Here is a 21,513-nt window from a genome sequence, read left to right as displayed (position 1 = left end):
ACTGGGCCCTGTGGCAAAGGAGATACCCGTCTGCGCCTGCAGCTACGGGGAAATTTCAGAGCAGGAGTGGTGCAAAAAATTACACTTATCTCACAGTCAGCTGACAGCAGAAGCTCTAAGCAAAGTCCTTCCAACTGTGATGGTATCAGCCACCTCCTTGAGCAGCCTTCTCCCCCTCCTCCATGTCTACGCACCATCGAGATGGCTCCACTCCCCAAATAACCTCTGGAGCTACTGCAGAAACTCGAACTGCCCCTGTTCAGGAGGGGTGAGAGCCTCTTGGTCATCAAGGGTCAGCACCGAGGGCCAGGCAGTTCTGTGCTGCCCTGACAGGAGCAGCTCCTCCAAGGTATGACCTGACTTTGAAGCCAAGAGTTCAGAGTATCATCCTGAACAACTTTCTGGCATATTTGTAGATCTGCCTCTCTCTCACCTGCCAGTCACACAGATGTGCAAATGGCAAGGACCAGAACCGAGGCCACCAGGGACCAATTCTCCATCCTCTTGCTGGACCACTTGTCTTCACCTCTGCTGAGTTTCTCACAATAGCTCTCCAGCATTCCCACCTACAGCTCACTCCCTGACACACAGCAGGTATGTTACCCCAGTTGACCAAAGCAGGGACAATTTATTGAGGGAAACAGATAAAGTTTTAGATGCTTTTCTGATACCAAACAACACTTTTTCAGCATGAAGAAAATTGAAACTACAATAATTTCAAGTTACTGGAACTCTTTTTTTAAAAGGAAGAAGTAAATGGCTAAGGTCTGAGGCCTCCTGTATAAATAGAAACAGATCACATTTATGAGATTAGGATTTAGTGTTTTAAAGTAATATTTGTGAATTTGATAACATTCATGATTTAGTAGGACTGCAGTGCAGAAACACTAAATCTGGTTTGTGTTTTGGACAAATCATTTAATCATTCTGATTCATGGCACCCAGCACTAATGAGAAAAGTCTTTTACACTAAACTTATCACACATGCAAGCTTTGTTTTGCCAATCAGGACTGTGCCAGGAAAGTGCAAATACCCAAAGATTATAGGCAATGGTAATGGTGTAGCAGTAAGGATGATCTTGATAATTATGTACCTTGAAGAGAGAGGAGAAACTTGTTCTGACTTGCAAATGGAATAAACCTGTCATAGCTCTGATAGGAGTCACCCAGGCTGGCAAGAACTAGGGAATTTTTTTTCAGGTCTCTTTAATAAAGTGGTACCGTGGGGGAGTGGTGGAAGATTCTGTGAGAAGCTCTGCTGAGAACACACTCCCTTGGTCCTCTGAATTTTCAGATTTCCCAATCTGTTCTGCTTTCAACCACGCGCCATTCTAGGTCCAAGCAACACTTCCCTGTCTAGCAGTCTGCTGCATTCACAGGTGCTTCATAATATCAGAGCAAAGACTTTGCAAATAAAAGCCTAAGGAGAGCTCTAAATATTTGTTGGATTGGAGCCTCACTTTGAGATCTTAATGCTGCTCATAAACCAGGCTCAGCCCCAAGAGCGACGCTGCCATCGCATGTTGGAAACAGGGTGTTGATTCAGCCCAAGAATTTTGTGGAATTTTCCTTTCTTCCCAATTTCTCTGAAACCAACAAAGGGATAGAGATGCCTGTGGCTGTTATGATGGCTGTTTCCTCTAGTAAACAACGTCATTCTAGTGTTCTCCAGCTCAGCAACTGTCTTTTCCCAATGGTTAAATGCAGTCATAAAGAAAGAGAGGACATCTCTCCATTTAACCACAAATCCGAAGTACATCCAGAGAACTGAATGTACCAGGCGAATCCTGTAGGAAGATGTTCTCTCACCACACTACCAATGAGACTGAAAAAGTGGAAACAGAGAAGACTTCTTGTTCAAATTCACTTCTACAGCTATGAAAAAATTTGGAATAATATTATAACTTCATTTTCAAACTCAAGGATAAAGTAGGCAACAGCTATGCTACCCTTAAGTTATTCCCAGCATTTATTTAGGCAAGAAAAAGTTAACCTTTAGGGCCTTTATAACAATGTGTTTATACAAAGAAAAGTAAATCCAGTGAGCATGTGTCATCGAGCATCTGTCATCTCAGAGCAGGGTCCGAGGGTGGTGCCATTTCAATTACATCAGCTCCAAGGAACAGGTTGGATTAAGGGGGAAAAAAAAGGAGCCCAGAAAAATGGAGCAGTTGATAGCAGGTAAATTGCTAGATTTTTGGCTATGCCAACCACCAGGCTAACATCTCAAGGATATAAAATGCCATTCGGCATGAAGGAAAAAATTAGGAAAAGATGTAAACATTGAAGTGAGTTGTGGTGCACTTGGTCCTGATGCTGATGCTACATCTCCAAATGGAGACAAATGGAACATGCCTGTGTTTAGAGCCACTTTTCCAACACGGGAGAATGCTACAATGGCATAATGTTACACCTATACCAAGGAGTGAGTCCAGCACACCTCTCTGAGCAGGGACAGTTTAACCTTCACCACTGCCTCACACCTGAAGGGTTTGCCTCTGAATGTTCTTCCTCAGCCCTTTCCTCTCTCATTTCTTAACGTGGGGGTTACACAACCATTCAACTGCAAACCAGTTTTGTTTTCATTTCAGCTTTCACAACCTTCCTGCTGGTCTTTAAACAAGTACAAGGTAGTGAGGGGGTTTCTTTGTTACCTTTCATTGAAATATTCACACTAAGATGGAAAATTCCAGGGAATAGTTAAAAACAAGAAGGCTGGATTATCATACATCAAAGGGAAGCAGCATTTGCTAACTCCTTCGTTTTACATGTATGTGATTCACAAACTGCTTCATGAAAATGGAAAAGTGATTGAGGAATCGCTCAGGTCCTGACAAAAAAAAAAAAAAAACAGAAACAAAAAAACCAACAAAAAAAACCCCTAATAGCAACAACCTAATTTCCATGAAAATGGGCTGGTCTCCAAAGCATCTGCCAAGACCAGACACTGTGGTGCTTGCAGCTTTCCTTTGTTTGCTCTTCAAAGCAGGTAGAGCCAGGAATATTCCCGTGCCTCATGGCAAGCTGTAAGATGTGGTACATGACTTTCAGATGAGGGAATTTCACATTTCTCCCTGAATATTTCACACTACAACAGCAAGGAGAAAAGCACAGACGCAGCTGAAATGAGGAGATGAATTGAAAGGCTAAAAATGGATTCTTCAGCATTACTCTGTAGTATGAGGAACTGAGAAGGCAATTAAAACCAACATGAAAGGAGATTTAATTGCAAAACAGCGAAACCTGCTGAAGCACAGATAGCAAGAAGAAAAGAATCACCCCCATCTGAAGCCCAAGCCTTCCAGAGAGGAGAGCATTGCCCTGAGCTCCACGGGCAGCTGATGGGAAGAGATAGGCCCTTCCCAAGGCTCCGAGGGTGCAGTCTCGGGGGAGCGTCTCTCTCTGCCCAGGCTGCCGTGACTCACCCTTACACACAGCCACAGCAAGGGGAAGAAATGCGGGGCAAACCCACCCAGCCCCTGCGCGGCGAGGAGAGCACAGCACAGCCTCCCCTCCCCATCCCTGGCAGGTCACATCCAGCATCCAGTCGCATCCAGCGCTGAAGGGAAAAACCGAGGTGAAGTGGAAGGAGGCACCGATGGCAGCCCCGGGGCCGCGCTGAGCCACGGCCCGGCCGCCTCGCTCTGCGAGACTCCAGCGCTGCGCGGTCGTTTCTGTGCGTGGGCTTTTAAATCTGAGCTCTAAGGACTCAAACACCTTCCCCGAGCACGGGCAGAGGGGAGCCGGGAGAAGGGGGGAGAGGGAGGCCTGGCAGCTGATGAGGACACAGCGGGAGGACAGGCGAGACTGGTTTGGAGGGGGTGGGCAGCGCACGTGGGAATGGAACGAGGCAGGGTGGGAACACCCTCAGCCCGTCTTCTTTGGTCAGGCAGCTTTTAGCATTTCAAAGCGTTTTTTTCCTTTGTGACTCCAACCACTGACTAAAACAGGCAAGCAGGTATTTACAGGATCAGCCAAGCCCCTCCTGCCTAGGTGGCCTGAAAGGCATCGTTGCTGTGTCCTGCAAGCAAATCGCGGTGTCTCCTTCAAAGGCTTTCCTGGTCCCGGGGCAGGATTATGGAAAGGGAGAGCAGCGCCGGCTGTGGAAAATGGAAAATGTCAGGGCGCTGCTGCTGCTGGTAGGGTGAACCCTGGACTCGCTTCGGGAGCCGAGGGCAGGCGTCCCTGGGTGCTCTCCTGGGTGGCAGAGTCCAAACAGGCAGGGTGACAAACAAGGGACAGGCGTCCCTGGGTGCTCTCCTGGGTGGCAGAGTCCGAGCAGGCACCGTGACAAACAAGGGAACGTGTCCAGCCCCCTTCTGAGCAAAGCACCCCAAGCCAAAAAGCAGCCCAAAGTCGCAGGCACCTGATGTGCTGCTTGTTCCAGAGGCACAGGGTGGGGTACAAGGAGGGGAATCTGCTTTTCTCTTCAACACATAAAACATCAAAGCTGTCCTAAAAAATTAAAAGTTTCTGGATGGGGTCTTGGTGTATTTTAAAAAGCAAAGCACTCTTTCCAAAGGTCTTTCCTGAACGTACACAACATACAATGGAAAAACACTGCATGCCTGGCATTTAATATTTTTCACCTGTGACCCAGGATTGATGTCTGTGTAACTCCCTGATTTAATCCAACGACATGTCTCAGCAAGAAAAAAACCCTTTCAGAGTTTGAAAAGGAGTTGGAAAAAAATAAAGTCACACTCAACACTTCCCTTTCCCTGGAGAGATAGGAGTGCTGCTTGCCCTTTCCTGATGATAAGCATATCCTGGTGGTTAAAAATACATTTTGCTCTTACCGTAAATTCTCCATTAGCCAACTCCTTCAGCCCAGCCCACAGTGTTGGGGTTTGTGACTCCTTAGAGGCCACACGTGACAGAGCTTGGCCTGTGCGCGCCCAAACACGCTGGGGGAAAAAGCAAAAGTAACAGCTCTGATCCTGCTGCCATTGGCTTCATCTGGAGCAGAGCAATCTGTGGAGTGGCAAAAACATTCAGCTAAAATGACTTGCGCCAAGATCCAATGCACCAATGGACTCTACACTCATTTTCTGCCTTTACAGCTGCTTCCAGACGAAAAGTTATGGGTTGTATTGAATTCTGAACAGCAATTATTTCTTCCGTTAATTTTACTGATTCCAGTGATCGTTGTGCAAAGGGACAACTCAGTAACATGGAGCTTAGCGAACAGCAGGTCTTGCTGCTTGATTTGAGATTCTGGAGGCCAGAAGCCTCTTCTTCACCTGGAAAACTCAGCCTGTTGAAAGATGGCTCCAAGACTTGGGCTGTGCAAAGGACACAGATGCCATCAGCCCTGGGAAGAGCCTGGTTCTGCAAAGCTGGGCTGCTCACACACCCAGATGCCTCCACAGCAGCTCCAGCCTGCAGGGATCCTTTGCCAACTGCATGCCTCTCCTAGCACATTCCTGCCAGGAGAAAGCTGATGAGACACTCCTCTCTCAGGCTGAGGTAGAAGCTGGTGAACAACTGTGACTCCCTGTACACAGAAATCACCAGAGTCACAAGTCTGGTTGCGTAAACTCAGTACTTTGCCTTCTTGGCAAGTACCTTGCAGTTAAGGAGGCACAGAGAGGCCTTGCTCCCAGGCATCAAGAGCTTCAGCTGAAAATCCTGTTTGAGGAACCAGTTCTGGATTTCTCCTGCGAGACTTAAGGAAAAAAAATTGAGGGGTTAAAAAGAGGCAGAAATGGGAACTTCAAAAGTTGTATCTCCTCTGTGCATAAAAGGTAAAGGAAACTAGGCAGCAGCCCTTTTCCCTTTCTGTTAGGATTCCAGGCTGTGGAATAAAGATAAATCCAAGTTCACCCTCCTGTCTTTGTTTCCAAGACTCAGTAAGACAGGGGAGATATGGCAGAGCCCATCTACGCAGCCATAACCATGGGAACACCATCAACAAGGGTAAATCAACACAAGGTTCTCTATCATCAGTCTGTGTTTACACTGGAGGCCTCAGGCTCCCTGCACCAACCTGAGTGGCAGTTCAGGACCATGGTATGGCTGTGGAACTAAGTAAGAAAAGGGATTTATGGAATAAATATGCATTTTTCTGTCCTAGTACCCATCATCTCTTTTAGAACACATGTTTACAGCACCTGGTCTCTGCACTCTGCTTGGAAGCCGTGTTGCTGCCTTCCCCTTTCACTTCCCTTGTCCAAGCTACACCAAACCTCAGCTTTTCATTGACTCCTACCTCACATTTAGCTTTGCCTCAATGTCCTTTTGTTTAAGAAAAGGTAGACAGAGCTCTGGGTATTTTCCTGAAGATCAAACCCAGCAGAGGCAGCCCCAGCAGCGGCGAGGGCCAGTACCCCAGTGCAGGGACCAGCACAGCACAGAGGTAAAATATTGCTCAACTGGAGTTGCAGCTGCTTGGCATCTTAAAAATGTCCAGGTCTCTGAACTTTCAGGGATTATGTCTGCATGCCGTGACGCAGCCAAGGGTCGGAATATCAGGCAGCCCTGGAAGGAGCTGTTTGTACCTGCCCTTGGGAGCAGTTATGCTTCACATATTTTCCTCCGCTTTGAAAGGTCGCATGGAAGAGCAGTATTTGTGACGGGGACGAGTGAGGGTGACTGCTGGGGAGAACAGACACCTTGAAACAACCATGAGATCCTTTCCAGGTGAGCAGAAGCTCCTTCCCACTCCCATTTTTCCTGGAGCGGCCATTGACAACACCCACAGCCCGGCGGCCACAAGCATTTACTGCCCGGGCAGAGCCAGGGAGGGACTGATCCCGCTTCCCCTCATTTCCTCATTGCCTTTCCTCCTCCATTTATTTCCTTTGGGTTTTCCCCTTTGACTAAACTTCTGGCATGTTGGAATGTTTAATAATAAAACAGATAACTCATGGGAGATGATATTTATAAAATCTACTGCTCTTTTTTTTTCACTTTTCTTAAGACCTTGAGAGAAAATCTTTCTTTTAAAAATTAAAAAAAAAAAAGCAGAAGGTGCAGTTAACAAGTTTTCAAACAATCAATGTTTTATTTGGTTAATTTATTAAACACCTTTAAGACAATTAATTTTGGTCTGTACCCTTCTATAAAATGATTCAAGTTCTGAACAAACCTCCGATACATAAAGCAAAGTTACTTTTACCATACGCAAATTTCAGATCAAAATACAACACTCTGTTTTCTTACATTTATAAAACCCAGTCAAATACAAACAACATTAAAAAAGATAAAACACTTTCACTGATCCTTGGTACAATATTACAGCACAATTTGCACAGTGGCAACTAAGTCCTCAAAGCACAAGTCAAATACTTTAAAAAGGGAACCTCCCTTTAGTCACCCAACGTTCTACTGAACACGTAAACAAAGTGAGTGCTACCAAATCCAGGAAAATTCCAGTGTCCCTTTTCATACTGTGTGTGAGCCACAAAGCAATTCTGCAAGGGAAGCTACTGGTGAGTAACCAAAGAGCTCTCCTACTTTGCTGTTACCAGTTTTTGTGCAACTACTCCATGAAAATAAACGAATGGAGGTGGACCAGACTCTTCACTGGGCAATTTATGGCAACTAAAGTAAACCAAGAAATGAGGTTTTTCTAAAATCAATACCAAATTATCCATGGGTACAACTGGAGTAACTGCCTTTTGCTTCACCTTCAAGACATCTAAAGAAGACACAGAGTGTTTTCAATTGTTGAGTTTGTTCAATTGCAAAACCCAGTGTTTCAGCAATGGGTCAAAGTGCCATTAGAATTGCACGTTTTTCCTCAATTACAAGAATGCATGGTTGCATGAAACTCTCATTTGGTGCTACACCTGAAAGCCTGCACTTACCCTAACCTGTGAACATGTGGGATCTCCTACAAAACAGAAACAAGAACAAAAATTAAAACTACAAACATAAAATGATAAAACTCAGGTCTCAGTTGATAGACATTCCTGGGAAGGTCCTACTTAGCAAACCTTGCAGTAACACCTCGAGAAGAGAAAGTAAAACCAGAGCAATGAGAGCAGGGACTGATGTATCCCCTCGGGCTATGCTTTGCACAGGCAGTCAGGGCAGTTGTACCACAGTGCAGCTAAAGGGTTTTTGCCTGCAGTTCTGCAACCCCTTCATTTCTCCCACGCCCAAACCACTACTTCTACTCACAGTTCAGTTGTAAGTTCGGTTATTCAGTCTCAGCTAATGTGAAAACATGTACATAATTAAATGGAAAAATACTCTAATGGATCTAACTTTCCTCTCCTTCCTCTCCAAACTCATGTCAAACCCACGAGGACACCACACACTCCAAAACTTTTCCTATCTGTTAACGTTCACATAATCCCAACAGAACGGAGAACTGCAAACTGCACAAATAATACATTGTTAAATTATGCTCAAGTGTAAACAATACAGGATGGACAAGGTTTAACAAAACCCTAGTGAGGTACAGCAAAAACCTAATTTCCTAATTTAGTGATTTAAGTGCAATTGAAACGCTGCTGTACCGCCCTCCTGCAAACACATCTCTCCAGAATTAAGCTGCACTACTAGGCTTATTCCCTTAAAGCTACATACCCGTGCTATAACTCATTCTATTGACTTAATGCAAATATTTGTGGGGGAAAATTAATTTACAGGGTTAATTAAAATCTTTTTACTATTCAAAAGGAATGATAGTAAAGGGATCAACCATGGAAAATGTGTTAATACATGTTTTTAAAAAGATTTCCAATAATTCTAACACAAAACAGCAAGTATATTTTGAAAAATGCATAGAAACCCTGTCAATACAAAAATCCCCACTAAAATTACACAACTAAGCAATTTTAATCTAAATATTTTATGTGCTTTTCCTATAAAGGCCACTTTGACATACAAATACAAAAAAATTTACATTTTTCCCCAAAATAAATTATTTGTTCCTCAATTAAAAATACTGAATATGGAAGCATAACAACCCTCTCTCGTGCCAGCTGCTCATCTGCAGTGGCTATTTCTGAAGAAGAAAATCTCCTAATATTTTCAATTACCAAAAGAAATAAGAAATGGCTTCAGCCTGTGGTCTGCTTAGCTCTAGGAAAAACCTGGGGAAAGGAATGGAACAGGCTGAGCCCCTTACACTGTGTGTGCTGGGGAGGTAATGGATGTACACAGACATCTGCAGAGAGAGCTTTTCTGCTTGTCTCCCAGGTTATGCACCAAAATCCCTTTTTGGAATCAGAGAAAGAAATTGAGGTCAATCTGAATTAAAGAGAGACAAAATAGTAAAGGGAGTTAGGAGGGAGAAACTGTATGAGGTGCAGGGGGGGTTAAGTAAATGAAGAATGGTGAGAATTCATGATCACCTGGGAGAGGAGAGCTCCTCATGGGAGGCAGAACCAGGGAAAACTGTACCCGTTTTTTAACAGGGGGAAGAAGAGGAACACAAGGAACAAATTTCACTGGAAAAACGAAGCAGTGGGAGAACAAAGAACCTTTACCAGCCGTCCTGACCACATTTTCAGGGGCATTTATCCCTGAATTGCCAGAGAAGCAGAAAAAGAAAAGTCACACACACAAAAGTGGCAGAAATGAAAACTTATTTGGACTGGATTTGAAATGCCACAGGGATTCTTTACTGTAAGCACCAGACCCACAACTGACTGCCACAGGGGAAGCAAGAAAACATCAGCCCGGGGGGGCACAGCAAATCCCAAATGCCCAACATGCTCTAGGGCAGGGAGATGCACACATGGTGAAGTGGCCCCAGCGGGTAAAGCCACACTGGTGGGGTTACAGGACAAGCTCCAGTTGACAACACCACGGGACGACAGGAGGGACACACCTGGAAATCATGTCATTCCGAGCCAAAACACCCAACAACCTGACCCAGATAAACTGCTGGGCAAGGCAAGGGGGCAGGAGGAAAAGCAGTGAACTAGAGTTTATCTGGATACAAGATTCTTGGGCAGCCATTGAGTACAAGCTCTCCTAACCTTGGACCAAGGACTGGGTTTGGAAGGACACAGGAGCTGCACTTCTGTATCACAAGGAATTCAGCTCTCTCATGTGCTGTATTGCATAGTTTGATTGAGGTCAAAGAGCATCTATGTCTTATTTTTCCCTGTTTTTAACAGAAGTAACTCAACATACTCCAGTCAGAGCATTCCAAACCTTGGCCCCAAGTGATTCATCAATTCATTTCTAAAGCAGCACATGAAGATTTTGGGGTGGACACATAAATAAAAGCTAAAACTACATTCCCACACAAAGCACAGAAGGACCCACAGAACACATACACACATAAAACACCTGTAACAGTAACCACATCTGTAATACAGGAGTCAGAGCATGACAGCTGGATGATGGGAACAACCCTTGCTGTTGAGCTGCATGCCAGAGATGGTAAACAAGAGGTGAGTGTGCTTTTACCTCACCACACCAACATACCTTTTGCAGAAAAAGTGGCAATATATTCTGACAATATCCTGGTAATTATCAAGATCTTGGATTTGACGGAACACTGAACCTTTAGGAGAGTGGCAGCAATGTGGCATCACATTCCAACACTCTCCTACTACTTGGTTCATGGAATACAGATATCATAATTGGATTATTCAATGTAGTTGTTTCATTTTCTTAAGATAAAATAGAGTATTTGTACAGACTAAGTACACTATTTAGCATTCATATAATATGTATTCATATTCTTTAACCCAATCCCATAAGATTCATGGAACTCAATAAATGTGATTTACAAAGGGAAAACTCTGAAAATAAAGCATCTAATGTGAAGAAATTTTAGTTTTTCCTTCTGAAGGTAAAAGTAGAACAATTTCAGTTTGTCAGGCTCCCACTTTGGATTATGAAGCAGTGGGCATACAAACTGGGATGCAGTTTCACATCTCTGGTTTCTCAGAAAAACAAAAAAAAGTGCAGTGGAAGAACAGGTGGCCAGAAGCTCCCCAGCTATTTAGGCCAGTACCTGCGGTTCCACACTGCAGACGTAGTTCCAGAACCCACCATTCCATTGCTCCAGAATTTTCAGATTTAAATACAACAAATGCAAAAGAGTGGATCTCCTATAACAGCCCATAAATCTTTATATCTTACCCTTAAGTAAGGGACAGTGCAGACTCATCCTTACCTGTGCAGCAGGGAGGAGCTGCAAGGCAAAGAATGATGCTGCTCTTCTGCCTTCCCTAGAACAAGAGGATCAGGAGTTTGCAAGCTCAGTAGAGCTTCTCCATGGCCCCTCATTTATCAGCTGTTTTTCAGAAGTGCTGCAGGTGACACAGATACTGCTGTGAGGCCACCAACTGGTGGCTCCTCTACAGTGACAGCCTGGATGAGTTCAGATGGTCCAGAGGACAGCACCCAGTGTGTGAAGGAGAAGGACAAGGCAGTCTCTGGATTCTTTTCAAAAGGCTAAAGGGCTCTTAGATTAACGAGACTGAGAAATGCTACAGCACTGGGACTGCAGAGCCTAGGAGAAGGCAATGAATAACCTGCTGTCTGGAGATGGGACAAGTTCAAACATCAACCCTTGATCCTTCCTGCTGCTTCAGACAGGGCAGGAGTAGGACTTTATAGGCTCCAGAGAAGGAAAAATCTTCCTGTAGCAGTGTTACCAAATGCCTAAACCAGACTGATGATGTGGATCAAACAAAAATAAAGACAGCGCAAAAAGTACAACAAAAAAGTTCCTATGCAGGACTAAAATCCAGCTCTCTCCTCCATGGCTTGTGTCTACAAGAGCCTCTCCTCGGAGTGACCAAGCCAATGTCACTGCAATGGCAGCTCTTGGGAGCTTCCCTCCTTCCTCCTGAGCACCAGTGGCACCCAAACTCTGGGGGGCTGAGCAGGGGGGGTCTGAGGCAAACCCCACACTGGGCCCAACATCCCAATGCTCTGCCAGCCACACGGGTCAGCATGTCCCAGACACACAGCCGGGTCTTGGGACCGAGCCTGGGAAGATTAATATTTATGGAATAGCCACCATGATGCTAATGGAAGGCTCTGGAATTAGCAGCTAATTGGTACAGTCTGCAGAGGCATGAACACCTCCTTGTTTCACCCCCACTATTTGTGCATGGCCACTAAAATGTTTGCTACATTGAATTCAAAGTTAGTATGAGCTGCTCCTCAAAATTTTAGAGGAAAATGTTCTCCGTGAAGCATTTATTGGTTTTTCCTTTACAAAGAAAGGAAAAAGGAAGCATTTTCCCATGACATTTTGTATTATTAAGGCTTTTGACACTTTGGAAGCCATCTTTATGAAAAGGGATGCTTTTTAAAAAAGAGATTGAATACTCAAAGAAAAACTCCACAGAACAAACACAAGCTGATTACCAGCTTATATTGGTACTTTTAGAAGTCAAGCACAGTGTAAGAAATTCAAAACTATGTCAAAATAGCACCCTTAGAAGCAGAAGAAAACACACTTTTTAAAAAATTTCTTCAGTCTAAGCAAAACCCCACATACCTGAAGATCACAAAGAAATGGGCAATGATGTAAGTTCAGGTATGGAAGGTGGGTATTGATTTTTGCAGTTTTTCCTCTGCAGCTGATTAAATGGGGAACTCCACAGAAAAATACCTAATTAGACATCACAGAAAAATCAGTGAATCTCTCTATTAAAATAATGGATCAAGTTCACAGGCAAAACAGTGAGAGCAGAGTAGAGGCACACAGAAAACTATCTGATCTGTCCTTAAAAGAGCAGAAACTTCTATTTTTTAAACAGATCTTTTCCTATTTAAAAATCATCAGAACAGCCTTTCAATTTCTACTCTCATTTCCAAGTATAATAGTTACTTTCAAGTAATAGAAATTTTTATTTACTTTTTACAGCAGCTGCAGGTCAACCTTGGTCTTTTTGTACAGAAACATTAATTTTAAATGAAATTAAAGTAAACTGTCCTTGGGCAATGGCACCATTCTGTCCTGCTTCTTGTCTGCTTTTAGGTTTTTTAAAATTGAAGGACAAAATGCAATTTAAAACAAAACAAAACAAAAAATATTTGACAAAGTGCAAGGAAAGAAAAAATGAGGTAGCTGGGAATAGGGGCTTTTCCCCCTGGACAAGGCGCCAGGCTTCCAGCCACAGTGACACACATGAGGGACTGGGCTACACCTGCTCTGCCTGCAGGTTTGCTTACAGGTGTTCAGCTGATCTCTGACCTGCTGGCATCAGTTTTACAAGCTCAATGAAAAGTCATTTCATTGTGTACTAAGCACTGCCCCCCCCCACACTGATGTGCAGAGATGTGCAGAAAGCCACAGGGAGCAAGCTGGTGTGGCCACCCTCTGACCCACAGGAGTTGTGCTCCCAGGGACCATGGGCACAGCCCATGCGTTCAGAGGGAGAGTGAAAGCAAAATCCTGTTAATAAGAGCAAAAGAAAAAACACCTGAGGCCAGAGGAAATATCGTGCATGGAACACCCAGGACGTGCCCCTGATGAGCTTTGGGGGTTCAAACACCGAGGGCAGCCAGCGGTGGCAATTCCACGAGTTCTGCACCAAACCCAGCCTCTTGCCCCATCTGATACTCCCAGCAAGGCTTGTGCAGTATGAGGAGAAGCTTGTACTGATCCTTCTCCATCCCTTAGCACTGTAAAGGACCTCCCAGGAGGCCCCCAGAACACAGCTTGCTGTTTACATCATGTAACCAAGACAGGACAGAACACTCACCATACATTGCAAAACGCAGCCTCAGACCTTTAAATACAAACATGTTTCAATTGCAAGAAGCAAACTACTCAGGTTTTGGAAGTCAAGGATTTAAGAGGGGAAAAAAAAAAAAAAAGTTTAAAATGGACTTTGCAGGTGTTTCCCGAAGCAAACAAAAGCTAGAATGAACCCCATGTTCTCTAAGCAATCCAGAGGAGTCCCTTGGACTAGTTTAAGACCAGTTCTGAAAGAGTTTGAAAATATTTCTTAAGAGGGCACTCCCTGGCTTCCCTTCAGAAAGAAACTATAGCAAGAGCTGTACAGAATGTCAGCTGCATTTAACTTGACCACCTTGGCAGATACCCCCGTGTGCTGGTTTATTCACTCTAATAAATAAGCAGACTTTGCTTTCTAAGACTTAAAAACAGCAAAACAAGTGACAGTAATGATAATGCTTTCCTGCTATCATGTGTAAATTAATAAAGCAGATTAATAAAACCCAAGGCTTTTGCATGTGATATCATTCAGGAGAGAAGCTCAAGCCCAGCCAGGGATCAGGTTTCTGTAGCACACTGCCTATTGCAGACAGAAATTTAGACTTTCCAAAATGGCTCTTGCTTTCAGCAGGTACAAAATTGTTCCACAGGGGTTTTTTTCTGCTCTGCAGGTGGCAAAGGTGGCAGCCCAATAACACAATGCACAGAGATCACACTTGTGAAACAAGTGCACAGCCTGTGGCAGGGGATCTGTCAGGCTCTGACAGGGTTTAGAACTACAGATGAAAGAAACTTACCCTCAACCAAAACTGAGGATGTCTTAGCATTAACTGAAAAAAAAATGGAGGAAAGGCAAAGAAATAAAATCAATCAAGCAATCAATCAAGGGTCTAAGGTGGTAATTCAAAAGTCCCGGTATTAAAAAAATAATAATAATTCATGTTTTATCAATAAAATAACACTAATTACACAGGGGATGCTTCTTTCTATCCTATTATTGTAATCATCTATCAGCTTTCACCAGGGCTCAGAACAGCCTGGTTTCATTATGCAAATTCAAGGGCACAGGTAGGCAGTGGCATTGAGCAGCTTCATGTACTGAAGTGCTGTGGCAGGTGTTCTCTGCTCACCATGCAAAACTGCTGGGCACCAAGATTTAGCCTTTTCCATTGAAAAGCTCCCATCTTCCAGCTCACTTTTCAAGACATTTCAGTAGATTATTTAAAATAACCTGTGAATATTATTCTATACCAGTCCTCTATGTATTGCAAATTCTTTTATAACTAAGAAGCAGTTACCTAGAATAAGTAATTTTTAAAAATATTATTCAGATTTTGTATCACCAATAAATTTTCAACATCATCACCTGTTGGTAGCAGTACATAGTTTAATTCTCCTACTACCCTTAATCCTTTTAAGCAGGTGTTTATCTAGCTGGGCACTTTGCATGGCTTTAGTCTATGTTTTTAGGTAACCTGTTAGTCAAAATGTTGAGAGAAATGATCACTGGAGCAGAGCAGCAGTCAGACTGCAGAGTCACGTTGGGCATGGCTGGTCAGAGGTGTCACCTTAAACCCTGGCTGCAGTCCTTCCTATAGCAAGGAATTTCCCAGGGAAAAAAGGAAAAAAAAAACCCCACCAAACTCCATAGGGATGATGGAGAGCAAGTGCCAAACTTATTAATAAACTTCAGAGCACACAGAGGTGACCCCTACAGAAAACGAGCAGAGCTTCCCCCGAGCCCCGCTGCCTTCAGCTTTTCCAGGCTCACCTTCCCAAGCTCTGTGCTCCTCTTTCACAGGCAATGTGCCCTGGACACACAGACCCTACAGACACAGCTCCCAGCTCCAAGAAAAAACAAGGAAGAGCAACAGAAAATGGCAAATGTCAAAAGGCTGCAGCAGTGACGACTGAAACACAGGCCTGCACTCAGTCCTGAACGGGAAAAGGAAATACTCCGAGGGAAGATGGAAATAGCAGCTTCTACAAACACGGATGCAATTAACACCCCTCCCACCCACCTGGAGTAGCCGTTTAAGTACTCCAAAGAGCTAAAGAGAACACAACCCCCAAAAACTCAGTGCTAAATTAGAGGCAGAAAGGATCCATTTAACCCTAAATTAAACAGAATTCCTTGGAAAGCATCGCTGTGAGTGGCACCAAACCAGACCTCAGTTACAATGGTCAGTCTGCCTGTGTTCCTGGGCATAGCCACACTTCCTGAGGCACAGCTTCCCTTCTGCAGGTCAGTTAATGCAAACAAATTGTACTTAATCTAAAGAGTTATAATTTTAAATACTAAAGCCTGTTGTCAGATGCCTTTTATTATATACTTGCATGGCACCAGTGCTCTAATAAAGAACAAAGTGTCCATATGCATCACATGGAGTGATATTCAAGGCAGCTGTGAAGTGTAACACAAACCTGCAGAAAGGAATTAAAAAAAAAAAAAGTAGATTTACATTGCTTTCAATAGCATTCATTTTAAAAAAAAAGAACCACTGCTCTTTTTTGGAACACAGTGAATTTTAAGCATCTCTGTATTTTAGTAAAACAGTTGAATTATTGTTATACACAGAAGAACCCAAAAGTTTGGCACTTGTAACAACTTGCACTTGTTATTGCATCCTCCACTTTGCATGGCACATGCACGGTAGCAGAGCCCATGCAGGCTGCATGGCCACAGCATTTATGGAAAAAATAAAGAAACTGCAGTTAAAACAGGGAAAAACCTTCCCAAACCCCTCACTCCTGTACATTTTTCTGAGTCATGCAGGCACAGGAAATACTGCAAAGCAACCAAGCTGCCTGGTGTATTCTGGAGGGGGAGTTTATAAGCCAGGCGGTTCAGTTGCTTTGATAAAAGCCTCTTATTTTCATCAAGATCTCTGCTTCTGGAGGCAGGCTGTGTGCCAGGCACGTGCTGTGCAGTCAAACACCAGGGACACAGCCTGCCCACAGCTATCAGTGAGCTGATTTTGAGTTTCTTTTGGTTTCAGATTCACCTCTGTCCTTTTGCGTAATTTCGTATTAATTTGCCTTCAATTTAAAGATGCAGTACCCTCAAAGCTACAGAAATCCATTTGACCAGAAGCAGCTGGGTTGACACAGCACTTTCACAATAACTAAAACTTAGGGACTAGCTGACAAAATATTTAAGGACAATCAGACCTTGCTGTGATACGGCAAAACAGAAGACTCTTCAGGATGCCTCTTCTTCAGGTTATAAAACCAGAAAGGGAGAGGATCTGAAATCCAACCCTGACTCTTTAGGAATACAAGCATCTGTCCAGGTCAAGTAAGGAAGGGAGCCAGGCCAGGCATGTGCCTCCCTCAGAAACTCAAAGAGATTTATTTTATGAGAGCAACAGCACTTTACACCTTTGTTTCTGTAATCCCTCTCTGCTGTGCAGAGCAGCCACAAGACTACATGTGTAAAACAAGCACAGAGGACACTGCTGTGTGTTTACAGTAGCATATATTTTTTCCCCCCACTTTTGATCTAAAATTAGCAATTCCAAAATTTTTCCAAAATTGTCTGTGGCACATGAAAAAAAGGAAGAAGAAACTTTTTGCGGGGAAATTGTGCTAAGAGATGGAGTGAGGGGAGAAAAAAGCCACCACTCTTCCCATCTTCCACAATTCCTACCCCGTATTTGGTGATTTTCTGATTTCAGTGGCTGGGGTTTGTCTAAATTCCTCAGCAGGGCAAGGAAAATGATGCAGAGGCCCAGCCCAAGTCCCTCAAGCTCAAGGTGGCCCAGCCAGTCTTTATCCTGCATGAACAGCTGGCCAGGAAAAACATTCAAACAGTTACCTGTGGAGGACCTGGCTGAATGTCAGTGCCAACTCATGAGCTGGGAGGAATTAAGGCCACCGTGCCAAACAAGGACAACTTAAACATGTTTCTAAACTGCCAAACCACCTAAAACCCCTGGACTGCAACTCAAAAAAATTCCTGAGTTGTTTCCCATGTGGTTCAGCCATCATGTGCAGGGGTACACAGCGCCAGGAGACTGGGGACAGATAGGTGGTGGCATTTACCAGTGAACCCAGTTCAACCTACAGCTGCTTGCACGTTCAGCACACTCAGCAAACTGGTGACCTCTCTCCTCTCAGCACCTCTGGTATCATCACAGCCTCCCTCCCCTTCTGAAGTCAACCATCCCTTCTGAAAAGAGAGAAGTCAGAGGTCAGCTCTGCCTCTTCACTCCTACACCATCAACAGTGCAATCCCTGGAGAAAGGGGAGCCGTGGCTTCAAAGCCTTGCTCCAAATTCAGAGGGAAATGGAACCTGGTTATTACACAATCCAAGGGATGCACCCACAGCTCAGAGCTGGACAGACAGACAGACAGGAGCCAGACCCAGAAGACACATCCCTTCCCTCCTGCACACACAGGGGCTAGAGCAGCTCCTGGATCAGTCCCACAGGCAATGCAGATGGGGAATGGTCCCCATCCCCTTAGGCAAGGCCAAGGAAGCCAGTTTTGAGATCCCAGGAGTGCCTACATCTTGAGCATGCACCCAAAACTCCTGGAGACCATGGCTGGAGACTTGGTCCCCAGCCACACAAAACGTGACACGAGTACAATGTGCTCAGAAATTCAGCTTGTGACTGGTTTAGGTACAGAGGCTTAAACTTCTTGGTCAAGTCTCACTGAGTACATTTGCAATATGTTTCAATCACCAGTAGATTTGCTTGGTTTATTTATGGGGTTTTTTTAAAAAAAACAAACTGAGAACACCTAGTGTTAATCCTACTCTAAGTGTAAACATTCGGTTCAGTAACTTTTACTGCAAAACACTGCTAGAGAATTTACTTGGATTTACCATGTGCATTTATCACTTACGTTTTCTGGATGCTGAATGCCCTCAAGTGTACTGGGAAGCTACAGGGACTCGGGAGATAGCAGCTGGCAATATTCTGAATAACGTTATCGGAAGTTTTCCAAGCCACTTAGAAAACTGAGCTCAAAAGTGAAACATCAGATACTTAGGAACATTCATCACTTTTGAATATGGGATCTTGGCACTTTGTCTGAGAAAAAAAAAATTGATCCATGTAAGATTTTTCAAAAAAGGGAAGTTTTACAGATAAACTAACAGCACTTGATTTATTTCACAAGACAGCCAAGGATGGAAATAGTGGTTCACATTTCTGTAGTAAAGCATTATATATAAATTTAAAATCTAAAGACATATATATATACACACACCAAGTTTACTGCAATGCATAAATATATAAACTTTTCAATATGCCAACTAATATAGGTGAGAAAATCGATGTATATAGTTCAAGTTTTGCAGCACTTCAGCATTGTAAAAAATAAAAAAAAAAATAAATAATGGTCAGTGGATTGGCTGCTGCCCTTTTCCCCACGCCCCCCCACTCCTTTGCTCAGAAATCAGAGTAATTCCAACCACACATCAGTGCTATGGAAGGACTGAGCAGAAGTAAGTTTCAGAATGGCTCTTTAAGGACTATTTAGTGAAATACCGGTATTTTGAAATAGTTAGGGATCATATTTCAACATGTATAAGATGATTCAATAAAGAAGATGAAGGTTTACACTAACACAACTGAGGGCAGAGTTTGGCTTGTCTGAGGTCCACAAAGTTGCAGAGTGGAAAGTCTTGTATGTAGTTATAATACTGGTTGTACAAAGCCTCTTTTTCTGAAGGGCAGGAGGTATTATTTCTATTTTCCATCTCTCCCATTTTATTCCTTTTAAATAAATACAGGTTATGTCCCACCCATGACAACAATAATGAAATTAAAAATTGAGGTAAAAGTGTTCTACCAGCTGATCTTGACTACAAACAAAAGTCAATTAAATATCACTACTGATGTGAACAAGGCTTAGTAAGAATAAAATGCAAGATACTAAGTTCTTCACTATAACCACACCATAAAACCCAGCTTTCAAAGTCAGACAGCAGTAAACAAGACTGTACTGTAGCACAGAAATCATTAGTAAACCAACTTTTGATCCCAATTTAAAGTCACTGTACAAATTTTCCTTAACTCTTAGTCAAAAACCATGTTTTTTGCAAAATAAATATATCCTTGTCATATTTCACCCTTGTTCTAAGAGCGATAAAATGCACCTTTCTACGATCCTGTCTTAAAAACCATTCTTAGCTTGCAAGCAATCTGAAGTAAAAAGGAACACGATCTATTTAATTTGTCCTTTTGCTCTTACCAAAAGCAGCAATCATCACTAACCATTCCAAACACGTCTTCCCTTTTCACCTCAAGGAAAACAGCCACCAAAGCCCACCCAGAAGCGCATGCCACCCACCTGCAGACCAGTTCATCAGGCTACTTGAATGACAGCGTAGAAAAAAAGTTTACTTCTTTGTGGTGTATTGCATCCATTTTCTGGGGTGTATCCATTTCATATTAGTCCATTTTATATATATATATTAAAAATATTTGTCAGAATGAAACCGTTGCAAATGAATGAAAAACCGTACGTACACACCTCCACCATTTTTTAGGCACAGACCTTATCTTTTGAGAAAGGACTAGAAATAAAAGGTGCAACGACCAACACCTCCTGTGGCCTCATGCTCCAACAGCAGCACGCCAGGGAGGCTGGTTATCGTGTAGCTTCTGTGTATTACAGCTATCCAGTCCCAGATAGCACATGGATTCGTATCCGTTCCCCGCAGGGGAAATGCACCTGAAATCTATTTTTTGCTTTTCAATAAGCTTCACCAAAGGAAACACATTTCCACCAGTTTCAGACATAAAAATCCTCCTTCAATAACATGGTTTAAACTCCAAATGGTTACGACTGAAGGTGTTTCCTTGATCTCCCCTTTTATTTTCCCCCTTCTCTTCTTTTTAATGTGTACTTAAGTTATTTGTTCCCGAAACAAGTACTGAGACTCAAGCTTTGTAAGCATTTAAAACAAAAACAGTTACCATACCAAAGCACAGCATACAGTGTAAGTTTCAGCTGTAATTTCTCAGCTTTTCCTTTAAATAGAGCTAGATTATGGTGGACTGCGCAGAACTCTTCCAGTCTCCTCCCCTGCCAGCACACGGATCACGGAGAAGGTACGCGGATGCGGAACAACCCCTGCTGGAGCTGCAGTCGGAAGAGTTTGCAGTTGGCGATCCGCAGCGCTGCGCAGCCGGTCCGGCGCAGGTCCGAGGGGAACAGCGGCTTAGTGCGCTGCCAGGTGCCCGTGCTTCTCTTAAATTCCCTAACATAGTCATAGTTTGTACCTGAGTTAACAAAAAAAAGAGATGGAATGCTTGAAACTCACTGCGGCTACCACCTTTAACCTTTAGTAAGGCAAATGTGTGAATGAGAGCATGCACAGGAACACCCATCGGTGTCCGGATGGGTGGTGGAAATTGTTATCAAAAAGGAACGACTATGACATTTCTGATCCACTTAAACCCACCACAGCTGGGATTTTGCTTCTTATACTTTGGAGAAATTCCTGCTACACACTCATATAAGTACACATGGCCACAAAAGTGTTCCAAACCTCTTTCACAGAGCGTGGCCAGATGCTGACAGCTGAGAACTATGTTTGATAGCACACATCTATTTGGTTGGGATCGAGAACCAAGAGCCACTATCACATCCCTATTAACCACTGGACAATGCCCCTAGAATGCAGAATTGCCTGTTTCCCACGGCAAAGACAGGAGCTACAACCTCAGGTACTACCAGGTCTTCTTACATCTAGATAAAAGCAGTAACACACTCTTAGTCTTGACCTCTTGTGGTCTTCAAACTAATCAACCAAATCAACCCAATGCTCATAGTCCTGAACTTGTTACTGAAGAGTCCAAAACCAGCCTGTGTTTCTGTATGTCCAGCATAATCCCTCTGACCCACAGTGACAGAACAGTGTCCCAGCGTCTTATTCTTAAAA

At 43.5% G+C, this 21,513-nt stretch overlaps 1 protein-coding gene across 1 annotated transcript in view; it reads right to left on the bottom strand.

Moving 5' to 3' along the window:
• Positions 1-7,017: 7,017 nt before the first annotated feature.
• Positions 7,018-21,513, bottom strand: part of GAN (gigaxonin) — a 41,133-nt gene continuing 26,637 nt past the window's right edge. The window contains exon 11 of the mRNA XM_082290032.1: positions 7,018-20,851. Within this exon, the coding sequence (XP_082146158.1) occupies positions 20,670-20,851 (182 nt within the window). The 3' untranslated portion in view covers positions 7,018-20,669. The remainder of the gene's footprint in view (positions 20,852-21,513) is intronic.

This window comes from Coloeus monedula (genome assembly GCF_965178545.1).
Source record: "Coloeus monedula genome assembly, chromosome: 13".
Classification (NCBI taxonomy): domain Eukaryota; kingdom Metazoa; phylum Chordata; class Aves; order Passeriformes; family Corvidae; genus Coloeus; species Coloeus monedula.
Note: the sequence above shows the minus strand (reverse complement) of the source record. Positions and strands in the feature narration are given on the sequence as shown.